General features: G+C 52.5%; 1 protein-coding gene and 1 long non-coding RNA gene across 3 annotated transcripts; one reads left to right on the top strand and one right to left on the bottom strand.

Annotated features, from left to right (window-relative positions):
- Nucleotides 1–501: 501 nt before the first annotated feature.
- Nucleotides 502–11,274, bottom strand: Slc1a5 (solute carrier family 1 member 5). The gene is made up of 9 exons (XM_090321908.1): nucleotides 10,513–11,274; nucleotides 9,895–9,959; nucleotides 7,065–7,107; nucleotides 6,373–6,429; nucleotides 5,663–5,832; nucleotides 4,428–4,661; nucleotides 2,180–2,374; nucleotides 1,959–2,096; nucleotides 502–1,288 (listed from the first exon to the last, which is right to left on the bottom strand). Exons 1-9 carry the CDS (start codon nucleotides 11,002–11,004, stop codon nucleotides 1,054–1,056), a joined length of 1,629 nt encoding a protein of 542 aa, XP_090178034.1. The 5' UTR covers nucleotides 11,005–11,274; the 3' UTR covers nucleotides 502–1,053.
- A 6,371-nt stretch (nucleotides 11,275–17,645) lies between these two features.
- Nucleotides 17,646–19,019, top strand: LOC150043665 (uncharacterized). 2 transcript variants are annotated; one of them, XR_016533399.1, is made up of 3 exons: nucleotides 17,646–17,723; nucleotides 18,372–18,446; nucleotides 18,681–19,019. It is a non-coding gene; the product is annotated as an uncharacterized LOC150043665 (long non-coding RNA). The 2 variants fall into 2 exon arrangements; XR_016533400.1 differs by lacking the exon at nucleotides 17,646–17,723 and adding an exon at nucleotides 18,063–18,230.
- The last annotated feature ends 462 nt before the right edge of the window (nucleotides 19,020–19,481 follow it).

Here is a 19,481-nt window from a genome sequence, read left to right as displayed (position 1 = left end):
AAAAAAAAAGTAAAAGTAATTGCACAGCGTATTTCTCCTATCATTATTTTTTGGGGGGCAGGGGAGCGAGGGGGTGAGTCTTGCAGCTTGAATTCAGAGCCTGGGCACTGTCCCTAAGCTTTTTCATTCAAGGTTAGTGCTCTAGTACTTTGAGCCACAGCTCTACTTTGTTTTCTAGTGGTTAATTGGAGATAAGAATCTCACAGTTTTCTGCCCTGGCTTTGAACTACAGTCCTCAGATCTCAGCCTCCTGAGTAGCTAGAAACTGGCGCCAAGTTTCATTAATTATTATCATCATCATTGTGATTATTGTTATTACGCTGATGTTGGGGCTTCAACTCAGAGTCTTCTATTTTGGTGGTTAATTGGAGGTGACAGTTTCATAAATTATTCTTCCTCGGCTGGCTTTGAACTTGTCCTCCAATCTCAGCCTCTCAAGCAGCTAGGATGACAGGCCTGAGCCACTGGCTCCTGGTTTAGTCCAATTCCTGAAACACCTGATTAAATACACTTGATAATTTTATTGTCAAAAGGCATCTTCTGGAGTGACAGTGTTTTTTCTTGGTCTTCCCCCAGGGTTCCTGGAGTGTGTGTTATTGGGGTGGCAGTAGAAAGCACATAGCCTGGGGACAGAATGGGACATACCCTGGAAGGTTTGGTGATCATAAAGTGCATACTTACACACACACACACACACACACACACACAACCAAAGGCACTATTGCAGCCTACATGACATGGACTGACCATCATTCAAACGTGGAGAGAGCCTGCCTGACCTGAGCCAGACATGGGATGCAGAGCTGTGGGACTCTGGTGTGGAACAGAATTATTTTCACTTTGAGTGGATGCCAGAGTTGAGGACTCAGGAGATGTGGGTTAATATAAGTACACAGACCCCAGCAACAAGGTCCCCACTTCCCAGAAGCCTCTACTATCTCCTAGAACCCCAATTTGTCCATGTATCCACCCTTAGGGATCTCATTATCTAGTGTCCCCACACACACACCCCAAGCAGAACAGGGCAGGCCCTGTCCTGTAATCTCCCAGAGATTACATGACCGATTCCTTCTCAAAGGTGGCAGCGTCTTCACTGGGGCTCCGGAGCTGCTTGAGCAGGGGGTTCCCTTCCTCAGTGGGGGCCGCCAGCTGGTTGAGTGGGACTTCAGTCTTCACCTGAAGTAGCTCAGGTTCGGAGCTCTGCAACTTCGAACGATCCAAGTAATTTTGGAGGAGTCCTGCTCCGAAAGCATCACCCTCGACATTGATGACAGTACAGGACCGGTCCCTAAAAGAGACAAAGATTGGGGTGCTCTGCTAAGAGGGAGAAACAGACCATGGGAAGACCCCGCCCAGCTGCCTGCCTTTTCCCCTACAGCCTTTTGTATTTTTATCTGTTCAGTTTCTTTGTTTCTCTTTGGCAGTCCTTGGGTATGTTTAGCTGGTGCTGTAGGGCTTAAATCATACATCTAGCCTTTGCTCCCTCCTCCCCCCCAAGTCCCCCTTGCAGGTACTGAGGCTTGAACGAAGGACCTGGCACTCTTCCATTTCAGCCATAGCTCCTCCATTTCTGACTTTTGGGGTTTAGTTGGGGATAAATCTCAAGATCCTAAACAGCTATATAACATGTACCAAGTTACTGTCTGAGGACATGTGTGTGTATTACATTTAGTCAGTCATATAGTCCTTAAGACTCTTCTCCCTATTTTACGGAGACCTAGGCCACGCGGTTAGGAAGGTGGCACTAGGATTTGAGTCCAAGCTTCCAGGCCTGTTCACTACCCTCTGGGGTTCCTCTTAGAATCCCAAAGGTAACAGTCTTCCCTCTGCCTGGAAAGCTCACCTGCTCCCTCTAGAAATCCAGGCTGGGTCGCCTTTCCTCCCGCGCCAAGAGATGTTCAAGGACACTCTGGCTTGTCCCCTTTGCCCAGGGGTCCCCTCAGCTCCCCCCAGCTCACACTAGCCAGTCCACTGCCAGGATCAAGGAGATGTCGGCATCCACGGGGAGGTTGATGGCTTCCAGGATGATGGCGAGGGTGAGGATCCCTCCCGCGGGGATGCCAGCTGCTCCCACACTGGACGCGGTGGCCGTGACCCTGGAGGAGGGAACATGAGGCAGATGTCGCCGGGTAGGGGGACACGGGCTCCTAGAGGACCCCCGCCGCCGCCTCGCACTCACAGGATGGTGATGAACTTCACCAAATCCAAGGGCTGCTTGTTGAGCTGCGCAATGAACACGGCGGCCACGCACTGGAAGAGCGCCGCGCCGTCCATGTTCACGGTGGCACCGATGGGCAGGATGAAGCGGCTGATGTGCTTGGATATGCCATTCTTCTCCTCCACACACTTCATCATCAGCGGCAAGGTGGCGGAGCTGCGGGACAGGACGCGGTTGGGGGTGCGGAGTGAGCGAGCGAGACCACGCCCATCCCAGACCACGCCCACAAGTCATTGATACCTAGCCACACCCCCGCTACACAGGCTATGAGGACCCCAGCGGAGGCCACACCCAGAACGAGGCTCCGCCCCACCCGGAGCTGACCAGTCAACACAGACCACGCCCCTGCCACGCCCACACAGAAGCCACACCCACTACCCAGGCCACACCCACCCATCTCAACCTCTTCCCTCCAACTACCCACAGGCTCTCCCACCCCTTTCTCTTCTCACAGCCAGAAGGTCCTGCAAAATGGGAGGATTCCACAATGTGGGAATTCCGGATACCTCTGGGAAAGCATAGGCTGCTACTTCTCTAAATATCTACTGAAATTCTCGCTTACACTGGGCTTGGTGATGCACTTTGTGTGTGGGAGGGCGGGGGTGTCATGGGGCTTGAACACAGCGCCTGGGTGCTGTCCTTGAGCTCTTCATCTCAAGGCTACCATCCTACCCCTTGAGCTACAACGCCACTTCCTGTTTTCTAGTCGTTAATTGGAGGTTAAGAGTCTCACAGTCTTGGGCTGGGAGTTTGGCCTAGTGGTAGAGTGGTTGCCTAGCATGTATGAAGACCCGGGATCCAGTCTGTAGCTCAAGTGGTAGAGCTCTTAGCCTTGAGAAAGCCCAGGGGCAGTGCTCAGTCCCTGAGTTCAAGGCCCAGGACTGGAAAAACAGTCTCACGTTCTTTAGTGCTCTGGCTGGCTTTGAACTTCAGTCCTCAGATCTCAGCCTCCTGAGTAGCTAGGATTACCTTGAGCTAAAAAGCACCCCCCATTCTGAGGCAGTAACCATCTTGCTATTTATATAAACTATGAGTGACCCCAAAACGCACATAAATTAAAGAAACAGAATTGTGCCCATAAGTCCCAGGAACTGACCAGTCTGTGTTAAAATTAATCAGAACTCGCGTAAATGCCAGGGATGGCATCTGTTTTCTAAGCCATAAAATTACCCTTAGACAGTTAACTAGGACTCTACTGGCGTGGGAACCTCCCATTAGCTCCAATTGCCCTAATCCCCCCCACCCCCCACCTTATCTTACTCAGATACCTGGTTGCTGTAAATCTGTGGTTTTGTCTTTAAAAGCCCTGTAAAACTTGAGCTCGGGGCTTCCTCCTAAGCTCTGCTGTGTCGGGGTGTAGGACAGAGGCCCGAGCTGCAGCCCACCTGAATAAAGCCTTGCTTTTGCGTTTCGGAAAGTCTGACTCTCGTTGGTCTTCTTGGGGGTAATCCTGCGGTATAGGCATTACAACCTCACCTGGCTGGGGGATGCCCTCTTAAATCCCTGTACTCAGGCTGAACTACAGACCATGTCTCAAGCAAAATAAAGGAAGAGGGGACTGGGGATATGGCGCAAGTGATACTGCTAGTCTAGCAAGCTTGAGGCTAGGAGTTCAAAACTCACTATTAAAAAAATTAGAAATCACACCTAAATCCTACAAAACCTAGGTTTGACAGGCTCCAAGGATTAGTTTGGGTTGTTTTGTTTGAGGGAGGCTAATGTGTCACAGGCAGGAAGGTTGGGTTCCTGAGAAGATAGTGGGGAGAGAGGAAGGTTGGATTAGAGTCAAATCCTGAGTCCCCAGGGCCAGGCTGGTGGGGAGGGGGTGATGGGAGAATGGAAATATCTTTTTTTTTTTTTTTTTTTTTGCCAGTCCTGGGCTTGAGCTCAGGGCCTGAGCACTGTCCTTGGACTTTCTCAAGGCTAGAGCTCTGCCACTTGAACCTCAGCACCACTTCTGGCTTTTTTCTATGTATGTGATGCTGAGGAATCGAACCCGGGTCTTCATGCATGCTAGGCAAGCACTTTAACCACTAGGCCAAACTCCCAGCCCATATCTTTTGTTTTTAAGAAGGTAGACACCAGGAACACCTGACCAAAATGTGAGACTGTACCCAGAGCTAATGTCCCCAAACACAAGTTTTCAGGGCTCCTCTAGGGTCCCATTCATATTTCCCCACGAAGACCCTGCCCAGAGGACAGGGCTCACCTGGAGGAGGTGCCAAAGGCAGTGGCCAGCGGAGCCAGGATACCCCAGAGAAAGCGGTAGGGGTTTTGGCGGGTGAAGATGAAGTAGATGAGAGGCAGAACCAGGAGGCCGTGGATGGCGTGGCCCAGCAGACAGCACAGGATGTATTTGCCAAGGCTAGCAAAGAGCTGCTTCACATCCTCCATCTCCATAATCTTGCCTGCCACCAGGAAAAAGATGCCCACAGGGGCGTACCTGGTCACCGGGGAGAGAAGCAGCTGCTTATAATGGCAAGGCATTGTGCTCTGCATCCTGGGAGCGTCCCAGCCTCCCCTGATAATCGCAGGAGGAACCCTGGGCACCCTGCCCAGGCCTCCCGCGCCCGGACAATCCTCTGCCACCTCTTCCAGGCCCTTTTCTTTGAAGGTGGTGCAGCCAAGAGATAAAAGCCCACGTGTTCAAATTTGAACTTGACCCACAAAGCCAGCTGCTATCCTGTGAGTCCTTTGTTTTCTGGTTTGTCATAGCAGATGGTGTGCTCCAAGCTAAAGCACTATCAGATGCGTGTGTGTGTGTGTGTGTGTGTGTGTGTGAGAGTCTTATGGATTGACCTCAAGGCTTAGTGCTCGCCTCTAGCTTTTTTTTTCTGCCCAAGGTTCTACCCCTTAAGCCACAGCTCCTCTTCCAGCTTTTGGCTGGTTAACTGCCCAGGCTTCCCGCCATTATCCTCAGGTCTCAGTCTCCTGAGTAGCCAGAATGATAGGAATAAGCCACGGCTGCTGGCTTTAATTTTCTTCTCTCTCTTTTTTTTGGGGGGGGGAATCATAGGGCTAGAACTCTGAGCCATAGCCCCAGTTCCCATTTTCTAGAGATTAATTGGCGACAAGAGCGTCATGTTCTTTAGTGCCCCCGCTGGCTTTGAACCACGATCCTCAGATCTCAGCCTCCTGAGTAACTAGGATTACAGGCGTGAGCCACCATGTCTGGCTTTAATTCGTTTTTTTTGTAAGTGAAGCTGAGCGTCACTGCTCAGCTCTGGGCATGGACATGTCTTCCTGTACCTTATCCTTCACAGGGCAGTGCCCGGTATGACTGGGGTCAGACACAGGGTCGACTGTTGTTCTGAAAACTGTGGGGGAGTTCCTACGTCCACTCTGGCAGGACGACCCAAAGCAGTCCTGAGGCTCATGGAGGGGCTGTCAGCACACCAGGAGAGGGCTGCACTGGCTCAGAGTCACACAGCCCTCGGCACCCACCACATAATCCAGGACACCACCACCATGGTGGCGTCGTTGAAGATGTTGAAGAATCGGATGAGGAGCTCCCCCTCGGGCCCCAGCTTCCGCAGGGCCACGCCAAAGATGATGGCAAAGACCACCAGGCCCAGGATATTCATGCCCTCCACTTCTTGAGCCTTGGGCACCTTCTGGCGAGAAACACATGGGTGTGGACGAAGGGACATTCAGTCCACCTGCCTAGACGACAAGGCAGCTCCTCAGGGCTCCTTTGCCTCCCTAGGCTCAAGATCCAGGCCCACCAGGGACAACAGACCTATCTCCACAGGTTACCCAAAGTGAGAAGGACTGGAATGGGGGACCCCCTCCCCCGGGAAGGGTAGAATTCAGAAGGTGGGGGTGCCAGTGTGAGGGGGCATCACGGAGGGCTTCCTGGAGGAAGAGATAACAGCTGAGCCTGAAGGATGGGAGAAATGAGCCAGGTCAAGAAAGTGGGAAGAAGGTTCATGAGACAAGAAACAGAATGGGTAATGGCCTGAAACTGTATACTCTTCAGATTGACACTTTGGAACAAGCCTGCCCAAGAGAGGAAGAGAAAGAATAGGCAGAGGGGGCTAGGATAGGACCGTGGAAGCAGGGGAGAGGGGACAGAGTAAGAGGAGGGTGAGACTGGGGCGGGACAAAACTTTGATGGGGAAAGGATCCGGGCTCTGGCCGCCGCCAGCACTCACCTGCACCTGAGTCTCATTCATATAGGTCCAGTTCACCAGATCATAGGAGGTGGAGTACTGTGGGAGGAAAGGTCGGAAGATTCCATGAGAACAGCCCTCCAGATGCTTCCCCACCCACTCGGGAGCCAGCTGTGCTCAACAGCCACCCAAATATTGATATTCCTATTCAGTACCAGGGGAAGTCCGAACCCAGGACCCTGTCCCTCCTATGTAAGTGCTCCAAAAAGCAAACAAACAAATGAAAATGTAAACAAAGGGGCTGGTATCTTTTGAGTCAAGGTCTGGTGAAACTTTACCCAAGCTGCTCTCTTAATCCCAGGAGCTGAGATTCAAGGCATTCACGACCTCATCCGGCTCTCTTGAGCATCCTTTAAGCTCCATGTCCTCTTTCAGCAGTCCCAGGAGGCAGGACTTTTAGAAGATGAGGCTCAGGGATAAAGCCCTTGGCTCAATTGCTTGTCACCAGGTAGAAAAACCACAGGAGGTATTGAACCCAGGTCCAAACCTAGGGCCTTGGGACTCAACCAAGGAGCTACACCCCCCTTTCTCCTAACCTCACCCCCATATTGTCATTTCCTCATAGGGAGAAGACTGGATAAATCTAAGGCTCTTCCACTCTCAGTGTGGGCCACAAGAATTTCTGTTGGCTTCTTCCCCCATCAAGGCACAACTTCCCCTCCCTGGAGACTCACAGAGCGGAAGGTTGCAGAGACCAGGTTGGAAGGGAAGATATTCCTGCAGAGATAAGACACGCGGGGCTATTAGAACACCATAAACGGGGAGGGGGGAGGGAACAAGGTGTTTTTGGAAGGAAGGCTAGGTTGGTTTCTTAGGAGGGCATACGGGAACAAGGCCCCATCTTTACCCATACAGAATGCCTACCTAAGCTCAACCAGGCAGTGGAGCCTGGCTTGCACCCCTTTCCCTAGAATGGGAGTCTGAGCTGGCAGCAGCAGGTTGACAGATTGCGGTAAAGAATGCTAAGTTCACCAGGATTTTGGCCTAGTGGTAGAGTGCTTGCCTAGCATGTATGAAGACCCGGGTTCGATTCCTCAGTACCACATACATAGAAAAGCCAGAAGTGGTGCTGTGGCTCAAGTGGTAGAGCTCTAGCCTTGAGGAAAAAGCCGAAGGACAGTGCTCAGGCCCTAAGTTCAAGCCCCAGGACTGGCAAAAAAAAAAAAAAAAAGAATGCTAGGCTTAGACAGAGGGAGACAGGGCAGGAGCATGGCTGGGGTTGGAGGGGTGTGTCCTGGGAAGTAGGGAGTGTGTTCAGGGAAAGAGGGAGGGGTCACTCCTGCCTCCTCAGCTCCTCCCCAGGCAGGGAACAGGACACTTGGTCCTGGCTTGCATCAGCCAGCAGCTTCCTGGAGGCCTGGTTCTTTCCCTCCCCCGCCCCCACCGGCCGGTCTATGTGGCAGGGCACAAGAGAGGGCATGGGGTGATGGAGAGTGGCAGAGATCAGGCCTACAGGGGAGTAGCTGTGAGGCCACCCTGCAGGAAGGAGTCTGCCAGGTAGTGGGTGGGCTAATGCTGTACACAGCCAATTCATACCATAACAGCTCCCAGATGGGAAACTGAGGCAGCCAAGAGCAAGAAATTTGCTCAAGGCCTGCCAACCTAGCTACTCAAGAGGCTGTAATCTGAGGATCACAGGTGGAAGCCAGCCTGGGAGTAGAAGTCCATGAGATTCCTATCTCCAACTAGCCAGCAAAAAGATGGAAGCAGAGCTGTGGCTCAAGTGGTAAGAGTGCCAGCCTTGAATGAGAAAACTCAGGGACAGCACCCAGGCCCAGAGTCCAAGCCCCAGGGCTGGCACACACAAAACAAAACAAAGCCTTGCCCAAGTAGGAAGTGACAACGGTGGGATTTGAACCAGCCTCTGGCTCTGGAGCCATCGCCCAGTATCTTTTTATGTACATAAAAAGCCGGCCTTGAACTTGTGATCTTCTTACTTAGCTTTGTTCTGTCCCCCAAGTACAAGGATTGAACACAGGGTCTCAAAGGCTCTGCCCACATGAGCCATGCCCTCAGCCTATTTGTTTTTGTTTGTTTTTTTAAGCCAGGGTCTCCCTAACTATGCCTAGGCCGGCCTTGACCTCATCATCCTTTTGCCTCTATCTCCCCAGTAGCTGGGATTACAGACATGTGTCACCATTCCTGGCTGTGCAGTGTTGTGAGGACCGGTAGGTGATGGTGGTTGATGGGTGTGTAACAGCTGGTGGAAAGCCACGTGTCTCTCTGAGGGCACCTCCGGCCACCAGTGGGTGTGTCGGTTGGTGAGATGTTCCAGCTGGTGAGTTGGTGGGAGGCCCTGGGAGGGGAGGCTTGTCCTCACAAACAGCCTGGGGTAGGTGTGCCCACCTCCTGCTCTAATCTCTCTCTTCCAGAAGCTCTAGTTTTCCCCCCTGTGAGCACACAAACCCAGCCTCTATGTCTCAGCAGGCCTCCAGAGGCAGGAAAGCCCGTTTAGATGCCTCACTGCTTCCTGTTCCCAGCCTCCAGGAAGTCCTCAACCTGCAGATGTTGCATCAGACTCCTATAAGCAGCCAGGGACAGGGGTGGGGGGGCGGGAGGGGGGATCTTAGCCAGGGGGAGTCTGAGATCTGAGGATCACAGTTCAAAGCCAGCTGAGGCAGGAAAATGCATGAGACTCTTATCTCCAATGAACTACCAAAACTGTGGCTCAAATGGTGGAGTGCCAACCCTGAGCCTGTGTTTAATTCCTAGTACAGGTAGGGGCCCAGGCAGACACAGACATAGAGACAGATAGACAGACAGACAGACAGACAGACAGACACACACACACACACACACACACACACACACACAGCACAGTGCAGGAAAAAAAAGTCGAAAACACATCAGATTCTCTCATGTGAAGTCTCAGCTCTGGCTCTGGAGGCTCCATGGAGAGGGAAGCAGACAGGGGAGGAAGAGAGGTGGGATGTGGGGGGGGGGGCACAGGGCTGACCCTGGAAGTTACGCTGGCCTGCAGATGAAGCAGAAGAGGAAGTGAGGCTGAGCAAAATAAACCAAAGCTGGCTGGATCTGGACACATGCAGTTCAGGCAGCCTTGGGGAGCTGAGTCCCAAGCTCTCGCCTGCCCTCTTGGAAGTCCTTGGCTGGTCAGGGAGTCCCAGTGGGCACAGATAACTGTTTGGGGTTCCCCATATAGCTTTTCTTAATCCCACACCCAGAGTTGGGGATGTCCCCCCGCCACTACCCTCCCCTAAAACTTCTTTCACAGGGGTCTTGGTAGGGGAGGAGGTCCCTAATCCCCAGAAGCCTGTCCTCACACCCCACAAAAGACTAGGCCTGTCCCCCAAACTTCCACTTCTGTTTCCCTACATCTCCGGTCCACATGGCCCCCCTCCCGCTCCCCAGGTAGGGATGTGAGGGGAGGTGATTTGGGGTGATGGGAATTGGGACAGAATTTGGGGTGATAGGGTGGGCTGGGGTTTGGGGGTGATGGGTGGGGGTTTGGAGTGCTGGGGTGGGACGGAGGGGGAGGAGTCTGACCTCACAAGATCCAGGAAGGAGTCTAGCACCTCCTTGGGAAACACCTTCTTGGAAAGCTGGATGGACTGCAGGAAAATGAGGTACAGGTCAGCTAACAGCAAATAGAGGAGAAAGTCCTCCATGCACGTCCCTTCAGGTGAAGGGACCAAAAGTCATTTTAGGGGAACTATAAAGCAGGGCAACTTAAAGAAACAGGCCTGGCGAAGGCAACTCAAAACTACGGTGTTTAGACACATAGAAGCGCCGTCCTTGCCTCCCCGAGAGACAGGAGGATCGCATTTCTTTCTGAGGGATGCCTATCTCACCCAACTAAACAGCTGCCTGAACCTATGCCTCCCCGAGAAAACGTGAGCCACCTGCCCAGGATACAGAGAAAGGGGCGCCTCCTAGACACGAGGCTAAGTCTGGGGGAGCACACGCCGTCAGTCTGCCCGGCCTTCTGTGGGTCTGCCTCCTTTCTGTCTGTCAGGTGGCCTGTTCATTTCCCCACTGAAGCGCCGCCACGTGTTCTCACCACAGTGGCTTCTCCAGAAACTCCTATTCTACCACGCAAGTCAGGGACCCTGAATGCAAGAGTTGCCACCTTCAAAGGGAAGGCGCAGCTTCCCTCCACCTCACCTGGGCCGGGTGACCCGGGCTGGCGGTCCCCTGGGCGGCGCCCGTGGAGGAGCCGGGCTGCAGCAGCACCGCCAGACCCACGCCGAGCGCGGAGGCCAGCAGCGTGGAGACCAGGAAGAAGAGCAGGGCCCAGGCGCCCAGCCGGCCCAGGGCCGCGGGGTCCAGGCTGGCGGCGCCGCCCACCAGGCTGCACACCACCAGCGGCAGGATGATCATCTTCAGCAGGCGCAGCAGCAGCTCTCCGGGGAAGGCGAAGGCGGCCAGGCGCTCGCGGCCCACGGAGACGCCCATGCCCAGCGCCACGCCGGCCGCCACGGCCGCCACCGTCAGCAGCACCAGCGCGTTGGCCCGGAGGCAGCCGCACAGCCGGCGCCGGAACCCGCGACGCCCGCCTGCGGCCCCGGCCTCCCCGCCCAGGCCCGGGCTGCCGTTGGCCGTGGGGTCCGGCTCCGAGGACGCCTTGGGGTCGGGCGTGGGGGGATCGGCCACCATGGCGAGGCGGGCGAGCGGAGTGCGGGGCGCCGACGCGGCAGCGAGTGCGATCCTCCCCGCCACGCGGAGGCCCTTATGGCCCCGGCGAGGCGACCCCGAGCGCCCCACGGCGGCCACGCGGGGAAGCGCCCGGAGCCAGGGCTGCGCTCCCGGGCTCCCCCGGGTCTAAAGTCCCGGCCCCGGCGGAGCCCGGGGGCGCGCGCGGCGGTGAGGTCGACAGTGTGTGTGCGCGCGCCTGTTCCCTGGACTCTGGTTTTTGGAGGATCCAAGCTCCGGCAACCCTCAGGAGGCTGAGATCTGGAGGATTTGAAGGATCGAAAGCCGGGGGGGAGGGGGCAGAGAAAGTTGAAACCCCACCTCCAATCATAGTCAGCAATAATACAGCAGAGCTGGGTAGAGTGGGGCCCGGGTGGTAGAACGCCAGGCTTGCAAAGGGAGACCAGCAAGTGTGAGGACCAGAGCTCACACACACACACACACACACACACACACACACGCACGCACACACACTCCAAAGGGAAAATGACAGTCGGGTGTGGTGGCTCACGCCTGTCATCCTAGCTACTCAGGAGGCTGAGATCTGAGGATCAGGGTTCAAAGCCAGCCCAGGCACAAAAGGACCTGAGACTCTCATCTCTAATTAACCTCTAGAAATCAGGAAGTGGGGCTTGGTTCCAGGGGTAGGATGGTAACCTTGAGCTGAAGAGCTCTGGGACAATGCTCTGGCCCAGGGGTAGGACAATAGCCTTGAGCTGAAGAGCTCAGGGACAGTACCCAGGCAGAGTTCAAGAACCATGACCCAAAAACAAAAACAAAAAACAAACAAACAAAAAAAAAAAAACCCAGGGAAAATGACGTAAGTGAGACAGAAACAGATAGGAGCCCAACTAAGAAGATGGCAGAAATCAATAAAAAAAGGGGATGGGTTATAGTTCAGGGACACAGTGTGTATATGCATTTATTGTGTCAGAATATTTATCAGGAAACATTGTGGGCCCCTCTGAAGTTCCAGCAAGCAGCAGCAGGAGGCTCAGGAGTTTGAGAGCAGCTGAGGCAAAGCTAGCAAGATTCAAAAACAAAGCATAGCCAAGCACTGGCGGTTCATGCCTGCAATCCTACCTACTCAGGAGGCTGAGAGCTGAGGATCCAGGCATGAGACTCACATCTCCAATTAACTAACAAAAAGCTGGGAGTGGAGCTGACTCCACGTGGTAGAGTGCTAACTTTGAGTGAAAAAGTTTAGGGACAGCACCTAAGCCTCGAGTTCCAGCCCCAGGGCTAGCATACATTCCTATGCTGGAAACACAAAAGACTTGATCAAAAATGGAGTCATTCATGCTAAAGGTGAACGTACATAAACCTAAATTGTGATCTGACCTCCTGAAAAATCAGGAGAGGTTGAGATTTCTCAAAGGCCAGAAGTCTAGGAAGTTTTATCCTCACATCCTTTAATTGAAACAAAAAGTAACTTGCAAGAATCTGCCTGGAACCAGTTCTATCTATCTCACAGGGAAAGCAACTGTGAAATGATGACGCTTCAAATCTTCCTTTTGTTCTGTTTCTGCTTTCTTCAAACCAATCTGAGGCTGGGGGGTGAGGCTGAGTGGCACACAAGCCAAGGCCCTGCTTCCATTCCCAGCAGTGAAGGGGGGTGGGGGAGGGAAGAAGCCCTTCCAGGCCGCCTGAATCAGTGCTCATTCTGAATGACAAGTTGCCAGGCTGCAGAATCACAAAATAAAACCAACTAGGATTGCTGAATCAAGTCAGAAATGGTGGTGTATGCCTGTAATCCCAGCACTGGGGCCAAGGAACAGGAGTTTAAGGTTAACTTGGGTTTCATAGCAAAATCTTGACACTTCCCCCCCCTCCCCCAGAAAAAGAAGAAGAAGAAGAAAGGATGAAAGGAAAAGAAAGCAGGGAAAGAAGGAAGCAGTGAAGTCCTGGGCCATCTATACTTAGAATTCCGTCACTTTCCCACCCCTTGTCCTGGCAGAGCCAAAGCAGGGAACTGGAGAAGGGCCACTCTGCCCTTCCTTGCTTGTCTGACGTCCAGCAGGCCTCCCCCAGATGCGGTAACCCTGGAGCTTTTACCTGCTGTCACTCAAGTTTCTGGCCCTTGTCATTAAGACCTGGGTGCTGTTCTCCCTGCCTTCTCCCAGGTCTTGACAAAGTCTGGCTCCTGCCACCACTCCAGGACCAAGCCTGAGACCCCACCAGTGTCCTCAGACTCAAGTGACATTCAACCAGGGTGGTGGCTCACATCTGTAATCCCCTCTACTCAGGAGGCTGAGATGTGAGGATCCAGGTTTGAAGCCAGCCCAGGAAAAAGGCCCTGAGACTCTTAGCTCCAATTACCCAGCAAAAAGCCACAAGTGAAGGTGTGGCCCTGAGTTCAAGCCCCAGTACTGACATACACACAAAAAATTAAAAAGCCACACATCAGTTCACAAGCCTATAATTCCAGCCACTCAGAAGGCTGGGGTCTGAGGATCAAGGTTTGAGGTCATGCCAAGCAGAAAAGTCCTCACAACTCCATCTTCCACTAGCCAGCAAAATGCCAGACTGGAAGTGTGGTTTACAGATAGAACCCCAGCCTTGAGTGAAAAAGCCAACTGAGAGAACAAGGCCCTGAGTTCTCAGTTTAAAAGACAAAATCAGGGGCCGGGAGTTTGGCCTAGTGGTAGAGTGCTTGCCTAGCATGCAAGACGACCCAGGTTCGATTCCTCAGTACCACATACACAGAAAAAAGCCGGAAGTGGTGCTGAGGCTCAAGTGGTAGAACTCTAGCCTTGAGAAAGTCCAAGGACATTGTTCAGGCCCTGAGCTCAAGCCCAGGACTGGCAAAAAAAAAAAAAAAGAAAAGAAAGAAAGAAAAAAGACAAAACCAGCTAGGCATGGTGGCTCATGCCTATAAACCTAGCTACTCAGGAGGCTGAGATCTGAGGATCAAGGTTCACCAGCCCAGGCACAAAAGAACCTGCGACTCTTATCTCCAATTAACCTCTAGAAAACAGGAAGTGGGGCTTGGCACAAGGGTAGGGTGGTAGCCTTGAACTGAAGAGCTCAGCGCCCAGGCCACGTTCAGGACCCTTGACCTATCAAAACAAACAAACAAAGACAAAACCAAACCAGGAGCTTCATCTGCCAGTACAAATGAAGAAACTGAGTCCCTACGTCCCACAGCTCATTAATGAAAGTACCGCAGAAGCTAAGAGCTCTGAAGATTTTAGGCTTCCCCTGTCAAAACCTCGGAGGAGGGGGAAGATCGAGGCACATATGTAGGGGGGCTCCACAGAGTTCTCCCCTACTCCCTTTATTTTCCTCCAAGCTAATATCTGCCCAACTTGTCCAGATTGGCCTTGAACTCTTGGAATCAAGTGATTCAACTATCTCAGCCTTCCCATAGCCAGACTACAAGCATTTACCATCAGGCCTGGCTACTTTAATTAATGAAATGACTACTTAGGCAATTATATTTCTATGGTCCAATTATAATTAAAATTAGTTATGCTACTTAATTGTAATTATGTAATCAAATTAATTTAAGATAGTTATTTAATTTGTGCACTCCCGAGGATTGAATTCAGGGCCTCCGCCTTTCGAGACAAGTATTTTACTACTTGAGCCATACTCCCAGCCTTGCTTTATTTGCCAGTCCTGGGGCTTGAACTTGGCCTGGGTGCTGTCCCTGAGCATCTTTGTGCTCAAGAATAGCGCTCTACTTTTTGGGCCACAGTGCCACTGCCCAGTTTTTTTCTGGATAATTTATTGGAGATAAGAGTCTCATGGACTTTCCTGCCCAGTCTGGCTTTGAACCTCAATCCTCAGATCTCAGCCTCCTCAGTACCCAAGATGACAAGTATGAGCCAATGGTACCTGGTTTTACATTTTATTTTAAAGCCTTATTTTAGCTTCATGTCTGAGGGGTCCTGAAGGGGTCACAACGGGGATATGATGGGGTCACAGTGTGCCCTCCCTCCTTGCCATTCCAAGGGACAAGGCCCTGTGGGCAGACTTGGCATGGCTGGCAGAAGACTGTGCCCTGTGACACATTGGCAATGGAGGGGGGTGGAATCCCCTCCTGGGAAGCCATTGGCCAGCAGATGTGTGCAATGGTACCGCCCCCGCCCTTTGACACAGCCCTGCCAGGCCAGATCTCTGCTGGGCTAGGGTCTGAAGCCAGGCAACACCACAGCCCTTTCTTCATCCATAGAAAGACTGGAACCAAGCCAGCTGTCAGTGGCTCACCTGTCACCCTAGCTACTCAGGAGGCTGAGATCTGCGGACCAGAGTTCAAAGCCAGCCTGGGCAGGAATACCCATGAGACTCATCTCCAATTAACCACTAGAAAACCTGAAGTGGGCTGGGCACGGTAGCTCACATCTGTAATCCTAGCTATTCAGGAGGCTGAGGTCTGAGGATTGCAGTTCAAAGCCAGCCCTAGCACTAAAGTCTGTGAGACTCTTATCTCCAATTATCCACCAGGAAACTGGAAGTAGCACTGTGGCTCAAGGGGTAGGGTGATAGCCTTGAGCTGAAGAGCTCAGGGAAAGTGCCCAAGCCTAGAAGAAAGAAAACCTGAAGTGCCGCCATGGCTCAGAGTGGCAGTGTTACCCTTGAGGAGAAAAAGCTCAGGGACAGTGACCAGGCCTTGAGTTCAAGCCTCACAAAAAAAAAAAAAGAGAGAGAGAGAGAGAGAGAGAGAGAGAGAGAGAGAGAGAGAGAGAGAGAGAGAGAGAGAGAGAACCAAGCTAGGCTGCAGCCAGAGGGACCGGGGAAATACATTTCAGCCCATCTATGCAATGGGAGACCATGCAGTATTTTTTTTTTTTTTGGTCGGTCCTGGCTCAAGAGACTTCATCTCAAACATTGACTGAGTGGTACACACCTGTCATTCCAGCCATAAAGGGAAGCATGAACGGGGACACTACAGACATGGGGAAAGAGCAAAACCCATTCTCAAAAATAAGAAAAGTCCTGGGTGCGATAGCTCACACCTGTAATCCTAGCTACTCAGGAGGCTAAAATCAGGAGATCGAGGTTCAAATCCAGCCTGGTCACTAAAACCTGAGAGATTCCTATCTCCAATTACTCTCTAAAAAATGGGAAGTGGAGCTGTGGTACAAGGGGTAGGGCCCTTCAGCCTTTAGCAGAAGAGCTCAAGGACAGCCCTCAGGCCCAGAGTCTAAGCCCCACAACTGACCAAAAAAAAAAAGAAAGAAAAGAAAAGAGAAAAGAAGGTCCCAGATATGGCATCAGTGGTAGAGGGCTTCCTTAGCAAACAAAAGTCCCTGCATTTAAACCCCAAGATCTGCAATGAACATCAAGGCCTGGGACACGTGGCCCATGGTTGTAACCCCAGCTATTCAGAATGCAGAAATTGGGAAGACCAAAGTTCTAGGTCAGGCAGGCAAAAAGTTAGCAAGACCTTATCTTGCTCAATAACCCGGCCAAAGTAGCTATATATGCCTGTCATCTCAGTTGTGTGTGATGGGTATAAATAGGAAAATTATGGTTCAGGTTGGCCAGGGCAAAAGCACTAGACTCTACTTGTAAAATGACTTAAGCCAGGGCCCGGGAGTTTGGCCTAGCGGTTAAAGTGCTTGCCTAGCATGCACAAAGACCCGGGTTCTATTCCTCGGTATCCCACATACACAACCAAGCCGGAAGTGGCAGAGACAAGACTGCAACAAGCGACAGAGAGCGAAAGCAAGCAAGCGGGGCCGGAGCGAGCGGGGCCGGAGTGAGCGGGGCCAGAAAGAGAAGGGGGCCAAAAAAAAAAAAAAAATGACTTAAGCCAAAAAGGATTTGGAGTCAAAGCACCTACCTTGCAGGCTTGAAGCCCTAAGTGCAGTCCCCACTAGAAAATAATAATGATGATAATGATAATAATTTAAAAAGATTAAGCTGAAACAAAACAAAATAGAGAAGACTGCTAAATATTTACTCAATGTGTTTTGGGGAAGGAAATAGCTTTGATTTGGACCCTTTGCCAGTTTCCATGGTGTCAATTAACTCCTCTGACGTCAAAGGAAAACAACCAAACAGAATCAGAAAGCAATAGATGTTGGTTGTCCATTGCCTGTGGTTTCATGTAATTTATTTACCTGCCTGTTTGTACAATTTAATATCTCTTCCACTGTTTTAGTAACAGCTATGTTTAACTACTGGCTTGCGAAATCCTGGAAGGTTTAGCAATCTGCTGTGGGGAAGTGGTCCTGGCGCACGGTGATGGACGGATGCAGAGCAAACGCTGGGGTTCTTTTATTTTGTTCAATAAGGAAGGCCGAGAGTCCATCCTGAATCCCAGGCGCCCTCCACCCCCCCCCCCCGCCCTGTGCATGCTAGAAACTGCCCTACACCAATCTAGATCGGCACCCCTAAAAGCTGAGTTTGGATGGTAGCCTAGAAGACCGCGAATCTTGCCTCACACGTCTCAATCTGTGCTTCCAGAAGGTAGAGACTTCGCTGAGAAAAGTCCCAGCAAAACTGGGCCCCTTAGCCGGTTTCACACCTGCGCCCGCGTGCTGGACACCCGACCCCGCCCCTCCCCGCCACACACACACTGGAGGCCACGCCCACGCCCCGAAGCCACGCCCCACAGCGGAGCCGCGCGCCGCAGGCCACACCCCCAGGCCGCTCCCAAAGCCTCTGCTCTGATCTGATCACAGTCTGGGCTGCTGGGGCCAGCTGGGGCCTGCCACTCTCTGGATCCTTAGGTGAGGGTAGCTGACTGCAGGGGGGGCCCAGGGGACGGGAGGGGGCAGAGCGGAGGGAGGGGGCGGGGAGGCCCTGTGCATTGATCCCCTGCTGCCCTGGTACTAAGCAGGCCTCCTATCTTCAATTACCTATTAGAATTTTTTATTTTTCAATAAAAACTTCCTGCCTAAGGGGGCAGCTGTGCTGGGATGGGGAAGGGAAGGGGGAAGGAGGGAGGGCAGAATGACCCAGCGGCAGGGACAGCTGGGGCTGCCAAGTCATTCTGGCCTGTTCCAGAACATTCCCACAGCGGAATGTCGAGCATGAAGGCCTTAGAAGGTTCTGGGAGGCCACGCCTCGCCTTCCCTAGGGCTCAGCCTCTACAAGCTGAAGTGAGGGTCTCTCAGAGAGACACCTCAGCTATCTATCCATGCCACAATGTAACAAGTCTCCCCCAAGTTCCCTGCCACCTCCCAGCTTCCTTGGCAAAAAGTTTTGAGCTTCTTAATGGCTGTGTCCCAGAGGAGGTAAGGCTGGCATCTGGCCTCACCCTCCTTCCCCTCCTCCCTCCTGGCAGCTTGATTCACCTTCTGTAGGGGCCCAGCCCCCCCTCCCTCTTTCTCTCTCCCTCTTCCTCCTCCACCCCCTCCCTCCTTTCCTCCCCACAGGTCCTGTTCTTGACATCCTGGCTTCCTTCCTTCATATGTAAATATTTGCTGGACACACCAATCCCTCCACCAGAGGTGAGGAGAGGGCACATCTTAGCCCAGAAGCAGAGGGTGAAGATCTCACGGCTGCAGGAACCCTGGGTCTGGTTGGGAAGGGAAAGGCAAGAGGGACTGAAAATGAGGTGGCTCGGAGGCACAAATGAGCTTGAGGAAGCTAGCAAGACAAATACAGGCCCAGGACTGGATCTGAGGTACTGAGAGGAAATGGCTGAAGGGATGGTTTCCATTTAGAAAATTCTTCTTTTCCAGGTAGTGGAACTTGAACTCATGGCCTGGGCACTATCTATCTCCCACTTGCACCACAGCTCTACCTCCAGCATTTTGGTGGTTAAGTGGAGATCTCTAAGTCTCAGGATTTGTCCACCCAGGCTTCAGATCTCACCCTCCTGAGTGGGTAGGATTACAAGTGTGACTAGCTTCTTAGTAATATTAGTGGTAATTAATAATAATAAAAAAATTAAGGGGTGCCAGTCCCGGGGCTTGAACTCAGGGCCTGAGCACTTTCCCTGAGCTTTTTCACTGAAGGCTGGTGCTCTACCACTTGAGCCACACAGCTCCACTTCTGCCTTTCTGGGACTTCTGGGGAGGAGGCCTGTGCCCTGCTGTGGGAAGAGCCCCACCTGCTCACAGGAATCTGAACACCAGGCTGGCTGACTCACATTAGGGTGATGGCACTGGGGGAGGTGTGAGGCCCTCTGGGCTGGGCCTGCCCTTGCTTTGCCCAGGACAGGGACAAGCTCTCAGGCTCCACCTGGAATCCACTTTGACAAAGGACAGGATCCAGGCCCTGCGCTAACTCCAAGCCCGTCTTTGACGACCTACCCAGCCCTTTACTGGCCCCTACCCAGCTCTGTACTTTATTGAGGAAATCCACCCTGTGCACACAACTGCACCCTCTCCACCCACCTCCCAGGGCTTCTCAAGCCCTTTCCCTTTTGGCACATTTTCCTATTCGGTTGGTTGCCTTTTTCTTATTGATATATGGGAGCTCTTTACATATTATATTCATCTGTCACAGTGATGTGAAATAAGGTCCAACTTTTCTGTCTC

This window comes from Megascapheus bottae, chromosome 31 (assembly GCF_031878675.1).
Source record: "Megascapheus bottae isolate mThoBot1 chromosome 31, mThoBot2.hap1, whole genome shotgun sequence".
Classification (NCBI taxonomy): Eukaryota; Metazoa; Chordata; class Mammalia; order Rodentia; family Geomyidae; genus Megascapheus; species Megascapheus bottae.
Note: the sequence above shows the minus strand (reverse complement) of the source record. Positions and strands in the feature narration are given on the sequence as shown.